The 9,425-nt window shown below is 40.0% G+C and overlaps 1 protein-coding gene across 1 annotated transcript; it reads right to left on the bottom strand.

Moving 5' to 3' along the window:
• On the bottom strand, positions 1 to 5,608 carry myod1 (myogenic differentiation 1). Its single transcript, XM_055022663.1, has 3 exons — positions 4,467 to 5,608; positions 1,514 to 1,583; positions 1 to 1,201 (listed from the first exon to the last, which is right to left on the bottom strand). Exons 1-3 carry the CDS (start codon positions 5,055 to 5,057, stop codon positions 975 to 977), a joined length of 888 nt encoding a protein of 295 aa, XP_054878638.1. The 5' UTR covers positions 5,058 to 5,608; the 3' UTR covers positions 1 to 974.
• Between the last annotated feature and the right edge of the window lie 3,817 nt (positions 5,609 to 9,425).

The following is a 9,425-nucleotide window of genomic DNA, read 5'->3' as shown; positions in this document are numbered from 1 at the left end:
GGATTTATTTTTCTTCAAAATTTCACACAATTTTCAGCAGTATAAATATAAAGGTGGCCATCTTTTCACAACAAACAATAAAACAGGAACATTAAATACAAGAAATACATGAAACAAATCGGCTCTTATTTACACGATATGTAGAGAAACAAGAACTAAATAAAAAACTGAATGGTCCTGACGAAGACTTCAGGAGTTTAAAACCAAACAATAAAACACAAACAGTAGATTACTTCTCCAACTGCGGTCTCTCTTGTTTTGTCAGTAGATTTTCTCTGCAGGTTTTTGTTGTTCTTGTATTTTCAGATCTACTGGAGCCTTCAGGACTTTAGAAGGAAGAATGAGAGTGGAGGAATGTTACTGCATGCTTTTCAGACTTGTTTCATCAGATGGAACAAAATTAGTTGTTTTTTTCATATAACTTAAATAGAAAAAAAAGTTATTAGTAGAATAATGTTGAATCCACTCACTTAACCCAAAAAGTGGAATAATCATCTGTGGTGAAAAAATAAATTATTCTTCTTAGTTTTGCATTTATACAATCAACCTTCTGGTACCAAAGTAGTGACAGGTTTCTACTTAGTTACCTCTTCAACAGGGATGAAAAAAGTACATATAATAATAATAATAATAATAATAATAATAATAATAATAATAATAATAATAATAATAATAATGGTCTATTCACTTAGTTTTTAGATTTTTAATTGGAAAAAAAATTGAGGTTCATTAATATCTTTAAAGTTTCAATTAAGACTACTGAAATATAAAATCACATTGAATTCAATTTCAAAACTAATATAAAAAATTTCGAGTTGAATGAGTTTTTTCTTCCTTTGACATGATGGATGCCTCACAGCTGTTGACTCTTTAAAAGCAGAATAATGAGGGCATTTTGTTACAGTACGTGTTTTCCAGTAAGAACTCTACAACAAGGCAGCGTGTTATTTTCCAGCTGTGCTGAGCAGGAGGTTCTATAGGACTTGGTAGATGAGGTTTGGGTCCTGGTTGTGGGGGGGGGAGGGGATCTGAGTGGACTCTCGGGCCTTTCCTGCCTCGCTGAGCGGACCTGAGGAGGCCGTGGAGCTGGAGGCTTCAGGCCCGGGCTGCAGGCCGCTGCCGTCCGTGGAGATCCGCTCCACAATGCTGGACAGGCAGTCCAGACTGGAGACCACCGAGCTGCGACCCGTCTTCGGACCAGCTGCACAGACAGTACAACAAACATGCATCTGATATCAATATATTTATTGAGATTTTTATTGACATTTACTGCAGATCGATTTCTTGCTTCCCGCCTTGTGCTATACAAATAAAGTTACTTGATTTTTGTTCTATTAAGAAATTGGACTCTTAAATTTCTGACACATGCAAGACATTTTCACTCTGAATTTTCCAACGATTTAACTTAGTTATAAATTATGTGATCAGAACTGGTTCAAATCCATAACCAGTTAAATATAATATTCCATAACACTCATTTGATTGATCGAAAGGCTCTGAGAAACGCGCTCACCGTTTGGCGTCTCAGAGAAGAAAGAGCTGCTATTAAAGCTTCTTGTTCTGCTCGGTCCGTTAAAATCCATCTGGAAGGACAAGAAAGGCAGCTCACTGACGTCAGACAGCATTTTCACAGGAAAAGTGAAAATGGTCTCTGGAAGTATGTTTCCGGAAACCATTTTGAACATAAACGTCAGTGTTTGACTTTCTTCAAGTAAAATAAAAGAAAACTACAATCCAGTTCGTTGACTGGACCGATTTCACAATAAATCACACATCCTGTGATTTGTGATGTGCCTGGGCTGAAATGTTAACAAATCACGTCTCGTTTTTATGTATCTCTGCTGTTGATACATTTTAACACTTCAAACCTTTCGATGGAAATGCACATTTGAAAAGACTGGGAGAAACCAAATAGCATTTGTTAATTCAGAATACACCAATCAAAGAAATGTTCTCAAGTTAACAATAAAGCCAAAATGCTTCTGATTTTTAAAGAATAATAATAGAAACGTAGACTTTATTGTAAATGACTTAAACAGCTGGGATACAGATGGAAAAGATGAATATTTTATTACTTTACACCTGGTATGCAGAAATAATAATAATAATTATTATCAGTATTATCATTATTATTAATAATATTATTATTATCCATCCATCCATTTTCCCGGTCACCCTTCTCCCTAACGGGGTCGGGAGTAGCTGGTGCCCTCCAGCTGCGTTCTGGGCGAGAGGCGGGGTCACCTGAACAGGTTGCCAGTCTGTCGCATATTATTATTATTATTATTATTATTATTATTATTATTATTATTATTATTACCATACCAAGTGTGTGTTGTACTGTCTGCTTCACAAATCACAATAGTGGATTAAAAAAAAATAATGGAATGCATACTAATGCAGGTCAATGCAGCTGAAAACAGGTGAATGCAGCGAAAGCAGGTGAGTGCAGGTGAATGCAGGTGAAAGCAGGTGAAAGCAGGTGAAAGCAGGTGAATGCAGCGAAAGCAGGTGAATGCAGGTGAAAGCAGGTGAATGCAGGTGAAAGCAGGTGAATGCAGGTGAATGCAGGTGAATGCAGGTGAATGCAGCTGAAAGCAGGTGAGTGCAGGTGAATGCAGGTGAATGCAGGTGAAAGCAGGTGAATGCAGGTGAATGCAGGTGAATGCAGGTGAAAGCAGGTGAAAGCAGGTGAAAGCAGGTGAATGCAGCAAAAGCAGGTGAGTGCAGCTGAATGCAGCAAAAGCAGGTGAGTGCAGGTGAATGAAGGTGAATTCAGGTGAATGCAGCTGAATGCAGCTGAAAACAGGTGAATGCAAGCGAATACAGGTGAAAGCAGGTGAAGGCAGGTGAAAGCAGGTGAATGCAGGTGAATGCAGGTGAATGCAGGTGAATGCTGGTGAATGCAGGTGAAAACAGGTGAAAGCAGGTGAATGCAGGTGAAAACAGGTGAATGCAAGCGAATGCAGGTGAAAGCAGGTGAATGCTAGCGAATACAGGTGAATGCAGGTGAATGCAAGCGAATACAGATGAAAGCAGGTGAATGCAGGTGAATGCAGGTGAATGCAGGTGAATGCAGGTGAAAGCAGGTGAATGCAGGTGAAAGCAGGTGAATGCAGGTGAATGCAGGTGAAAGCAGGTGAATGCAGGTGAATACAGGTGAATGCAAGCGAATGCAGGTGAATGCAGGTGAAAGCAGGTGAATGCAGGTGAATACAGGTGAATGCAGGTGAATACAGGTGAATGCAAGCGAATGCAGGTGAAAGCAGGTGAGTGCAGGTGAAAGCAGGTGAATGCAGCTGAAAGCAGGTGAAAGCAGGTGAATGCAGGTGAAAGCAAGTGAATGCAGGTGAATGCAGGTGAATGCAGGTGAATGCAGGTGAATGCAGGTGAAAGCAGGTGAATGCAGGTGAAAGCAGGTGAATGCAGGTGAAAACAGGTGAATGCAGGTGAAAGCAGGTCAATGCAGCTGAAAGCAGGTGAATGCTAGCGAATACAGGTGAATGCAGGTGAATGCAGGTGAAAGCAGGTGAATGCAGGTGAAAGCAGGTGAATGCAGGTGAATGCACATGAATGCAGGTGAATGCAAGCGAATACAGGTGAAAGCAGGTGAAAGCAGGTGAATGCAGGTGAATGCAGGTGAAAACAGGTGAAAGCAGGTGAAAGCAGGTCAATGCAGCTGAAAGCAGGTGAATGCTAGCGAATACAGGTGAATGCAGGTGAATGCAGGTGAAAGCAGGTGAATGCTAGCGAATACAGGTGAATGCAGGTGAATGCAGGTGAATGCAGGTGAAAGCAGGTCAATGCAGCTGAAAGCAGGTGAATGCTAGCGAATACAGGTGAATGCAGGTGAATGCAGGTGAATGCAGGTGAATGCAAGCGAATACAGGTGAAAGCAGGTGAAAGCAGGTGAATGCAGGTGAAAGCAGGTGAATGCAGGTGAATGCAGGTGAAAGCAGGTGAAAGCAGGTGAATGCAGGTGAAAGCAGGTGAATGCAGGTGAATGCAAGCGAATGCAGGTGAAAGCAGGTGAATGCTAGCGAATACAGGTGAATGCAGGTGAATGCAGGTGAATGCAGGTGAATGCAAGCGAATGCAGGTGAAAGCAGGTGAAAGCAGGTGAATGCAGGTGAAAGCAGGTGAATGCAGGTGAATGCAGGTGAAAACAGGTGAAAGCAGGTGAATGCAGGTGAAAGCAGGTGAATGCAGGTGAAAGCAGGTGAATGCAGGTGAAAGCAGGTGAGTGCAGGTGAAAGCAGATTAACGAGCATTTAAAATGTCAAATGCCCTTTTGGCATTTTCAGTAAAAACTAAAAAATAACATGTTCTACCAATCATCTCATGGTGTTCGTTGAAAATAAAATAGTTTTATAGGAAGGAAAGTACAACAAGACTAAGACGGAATCAAGTCAGCAATGCTAAAGAACGTCGGTGCGTAAAAGCGCGCCGCGCGTTCCTGGACTCACCATCCCATCGGAGCAGTTGGAGCAAGGACTGGACACGTCCGAGTCCCCGCTGTAATGCTCCAGCACTGGGTAGAAGCCCTCCTGCTGGCCGCCGCGCAGCAGCGCCTGCAGAGACTCGATGTAACTGATGGCGTTCCTCAGAATCTCCACCTTGGGAAGCCTCTGGTTGGGGTTGGCCGTCGTGCAGCGCTTCAGTGTCTCGAAGGCCTCGTTCACTTTGCTGAGCCTCCGGCGTTCACGCATCGTTGCCGCCTTCCGCCTATCCGCGTTGGTGGTCTTCCGCTTGCAAGCCTTGCAGGCCCACAAGAGGCACCGGCCCGCCTGGTGGTGCCCGCTGGGGGCGCGGACGTGCTCGTCGTCCTCTGCCTCCGGGTGCTGGAGCTCGTGGTGCAGGTGGGAGCACGGTGAGGACGATGATGAAGACAAGGAAGAAGAGGAGGGGGAGCAGGAGTCCTCGGGTTTCAGCGGGACCACATGCATCAGCCGCGGATCCAGGTCCTCGAAGAAGTGCATGTCAGTGGTGTTAAAGCAGGGGTCATCATAGAAGTCATCAGCAGAGGGAAGGGAGAAGGAAATATCCGACAGCTCCATGAGTGAGTCCAACCCAGAGCAGAGCTGAAACCAACAGCTCGTTTTCAGTCGATGTCAAATGTTCAGGCAACGGCGAAGAAGAAAGGAGAACAAGAAGAAGAAGAAGTGATGTTTGATTCCTGATATCATAGCAGCTGTCGGCCTGGGGCCCCCGAGTTTTATACATGGCCCCGCCGCAGCGGGCAGGGTCAGGGCACTGGGGTCCGTCCGGACCTGACCAATCTGCTGCCAGCAGGAGGGGTTTACAGCTTCACGGTAATTAGCGCAGTCCTACAATTAACCCAAGAGGAGATTTTAAAAAATCCTGCAGAGATGTTTCCTGTATGAACATTTGCGCTGTTTCTGTCTCCGTGTTGTTCGGGCTGCGGATTTCTGGCTCCTTTTGCACTTTTTTTGTCGTTTTTCTTCTGATTGATCTTGTGTTTTCATTAATGTTGCATCATTTTACAAGACAATCCGTCACGTATTTCACCAACAACGTGCAGCTTATTAGAGCAAGAATTAAGCGAGAGGATTGTGAAAATTATTCTTATTGTAATTCCATTGTAAAGTTGAAGGTAAATCAAATTAGTATTGGGTTGGTTTGTTACATAAATTCTCAATAAAATCCATTGTGATTGTAGAATGCTTTGAAAAATCACAGGATAAATATTTGTACCAATATTTCTTGTACTGTAAATTTAAGCTAATTATAAAAAGAATCATTTTAATGTCTGCTTTGTGGGAAATAAGTTCCTCAAGAAACTAGATTGTAAATCTTGTGAAAATGAAACACTTTTGATAAAACAAACGCATCGTTTTAGAATGTAATCATTGTTATTATTAATAGTAATACTAGTTGTAAAAGTAGAATGTGATCATTTTATTTTTGGAAACAGTCATATGAGAACAAATACAATAAAATTAACTCAATGAGTTATTTCTCAACCAATGGTCCAAACTCGGAGAAGCTTGAGTTCATATTGGAAACACGTCCACGGAGAATGTAAACACTACATGACAACAAAACAAACAAAAAAACAACAGCGCATATTTTTGTTCAGATGAACCCTGCGCTCTCTTGGAGGTCGTTCTCCTGCAACCCACCCCTCAGCTCTTACTACTACAATTTCATCCAATTTCGTTTTTCTGAGGATGAATGGAGTTAACCTTACAAACACGACAGAAACAACAAAGTTATAACTCTGGAAAAAAATAAGGTACAATATATCTGGGAAAAAATATCTTAAAAAATGAAGAGTCCACTGCACTGAACCCCATTGAAACCCTCCTAGTTATTCCACCAAATATTGATTTCTGAACTCTTCCTGAATTCAAACATTCGTTTTGTTGTTTCTGAACGAATATGAACTTATTTGAAGTCTGAAAGCACTGCATCTGGTTATTTCAACCATTTCTCATTTTCTGAAAATAAATACAAAATTTTCACTTGGAACCTCAGAGACATGTTTATAGAGTAAAAGAACAATGTTCATTTTATTCAAACATATACCAATAAAAAGTAAGTTGTCTCTTAATGTTTTCCAGAGCTGTATTCTACCCTGCTAAACATCATTTATGGAAGTATTAAATATTCTTGTATATAGATTGATTTTAAATATTGTATGTTTCATTTTCTCTGCTGCACCTAATTTTGTCCACACTTACAATTGGCATATCTGATATGATATTTTCTGCATAAATTAATCACACTTTCACCTCCTGGATTTCTGAATAAAGATGAATGCACATGTATTAACTTCCAAACTTTAAGTCATAATCTATAAACCCACCTGCTGCCCTGAAAATTCAATTAAAGTCACCATGAAAATTGTACTGGTTTCTCACTCAGAACTTAAATGAAGGTGATTTTGCAAGAAGGAACAAGTGTATTAAAAATGTTTTTTTTTTTTTTATTTTAAATTCTTTAATCTTGAATTGTGAGTTTTAACTGAATGCTGCAATTTAAACCAAATAATTATTTTCCAACATGCAAGAAAAAACTGTCCTCGTTTACTTAAAGAGCCACATTTCTGTTATTTTCACTCACAATATCAAGATAAAATAACTATTTTACCTTATAATAACCAATTTAACATTTAGAATAATCTATATTCTTGTTTCAAACTGCATGAACAAAATTTCTGATCTGATAGTAAATTTTATTAAACAGCACAATAAATTCTGCTCAAAAACATTTGGTGTGAACAGGACATTATCCACAAGCTTTATCAGTCGCATTGAAATAAACATTTACCTTAATAACGCCCTAGAGTCTCATCAATGTAACACTCAGGATACAAAAACATGCTGCTAAGTATTCCAGGAAATAGTTTCTAGTCCTTTCTTTTACTTCTTTCACTTTTTTAAGAGCTAAAATTTCAAGTTTATTAAGGTATTAAATTCCACAACTTCAGTACAATATTCCCCTTGTGCAGTATGAAAAATAAGAGACAGATTTCTAGGAACTCTCGCCATCAAATGTCTTTTTTAGGAGGATGCCTTCAGAATTCTGCTGCTCTCATTTCTAACTTTAAGTATTTGTTTTAGGAGAATGCTTGCATCACATTCTTAGCAATATATACTATCTGTGTTGCCTTTTAGCATATGTAGCATTCCTTATAGGAATGAAACATTGCCAAATCTATTTGAAATCCAATAGTCAAGTTGGCAAAGTTTGAAAAACTTTGAAGCTCAGTCAGATTTTCTCCATATTTTGTCTTGTTGACTCATCCTTTCTGAGTAGCAGAAAAAAATCTGACATGACTTGTGATACACAACACCAGAACACGAGACAGTTAACAGGTGTCAGAGAATTTTGTTGTGCTAATCTGGGATTTAGCTGACTAATAAAGTTGGGGCAGAGAACGGTCAAAGGCCATGCTGTGACAAACCAACAGCACCGATTCATCAACCACCTGGAAACAACATCATCACGTTCTATCTCTGTGGCAACATTAATCTTTCCAGTTTTCTGGAGCCATTGTGGGGTCAAGTCATGTCAGATTGGGGGTTAAATGTACAATCTGACATGCTTACTTTCAATGAAATAACCTGCTTCTATATCTTTGTTGTTAGTTATTTAGATTCAAATTACTAAATTGGGGCACAACTTGATGATAAAGAAAAAAAAGCAAAGTAGTTCTTTCTAAATTATTGCTTAGCAATTATCTAATAATTTAGAATAGCTCAAAAGCAGCATCAGGCAAGACAAAGACTCTAATGTTTTTCTTAATAAACAATCTCTTAAGAACTATGAAAAACAATATTGATTGTCTATGAGTGTCAATGGTTCACTGCCTACATCAGCAGCATTAAGCTATGCTGCTGATGCTATAGTAGTCGTCAGCCACATTTAGCTTAGCTGCCATTAGATTTAAGAAAGTGGGACATCTTAGAACATTTTTAGAACTATTTTATGTAACAGAGTGGCCAAATAAGAGGACAAAATTAACCATTAAAGAGAAATTCACCTTACATTTAAAACACTCATTGGAAAGAAGTTTGAACAATCCAAATTCTTTAGATGTTCCAAGCTCTCAGGTCATTTTTGTTTCTGGAACACTTTTAAGTTTTTAATGGAAAAACACAACAAAAATAGAGAGTAAAAACACTTATCTTGGTCTTCCTAAGATATTATTTCTGCCCAGAAACAACCGACTGTGAATAGAGTTCCGATGAACAAGGTGGGCTGAATCATTCACCTGGCTGCGTCTTTGCCAGAAGCCGGGAGACAGCTAGCTGCTTGGCTAACAGCTCGCAGTGTGTTGTAGAGCAAGAAGACTCGCAATGTGACGTTTGTAGCTCCACATCAGGCTGGCATGAGTGTCCAGAATGGTCAAGTGTTGTTTCTCAGCTCAGTTTCTCAAAATAATCAGAATGATTAGCAGTAGCTATGCATTGCTCGTACAGGTCAGCTTGAACCTGTACTAGCAGGTACAGCTGAGGGATCCTCTTCGCTCCTGTCTGACTGTCACATACTCGGTGAAGCTGTGACTCTCAACTCTGGACTTCAATAGGTTGTTTCATCTTCTCCCTCAGAGAGGCTAGTAACCAGTTTTGGGTTGCCAGCAGCAATTTTGGGGAACCTGTAATTCCAAGGTTTTTTTTGCAGAATTGTGAATAAAAGCAGGATCAACCTGTGATTAGATTCTGGATGCACAATAAGTAACATGTATTTTTGGATCCTTCACCTCTGGGCAGCTTTCCTCTGCCGGCGCGCTTTGTCCACTCCAATGTAGCACAGAAAGAAATAAGTGTTATTCTAGACCTGGGTTATTTAAACAGTGTTGGAAATTTAAGTTGCTCTAGTTAGAAATGTTTACTAGTAAAACTTAATATTAATCTAGTAGAGCCCAACTCTGAACATTAGTGAATGGAGCAGGACTG

The sequence above is a fragment of the Poeciliopsis prolifica genome, unplaced genomic scaffold, assembly GCF_027474105.1.
Source record: "Poeciliopsis prolifica strain line A6 unplaced genomic scaffold, Auburn_PproV2 SCAFFOLD089, whole genome shotgun sequence".
NCBI classification, from domain to species: Eukaryota; Metazoa; Chordata; class Actinopteri; order Cyprinodontiformes; family Poeciliidae; genus Poeciliopsis; species Poeciliopsis prolifica.
This window is presented reverse-complemented; position numbering and strand designations above follow the sequence as displayed.

Coding starts and splice junctions, on each gene's coding strand:
- myod1 (XM_055022663.1), bottom strand. CDS start 5,057: ATGGAGCTGTCGGATATTTCCTTCTCCCTTCCCTCTGCTGATGACTTC. Junction 1,584..4,466: donor CCAACTGCTCCGATGGGATG/GTGAGTCCAGGA, acceptor TTGTCCTTCCAG/ATGGATTTTAACGGACCGAG. Junction 1,202..1,513: donor CTTCTCTGAGACGCCAAACG/GTGAGCGCGTTT, acceptor CTGTCTGTGCAG/CTGGTCCGAAGACGGGTCGC.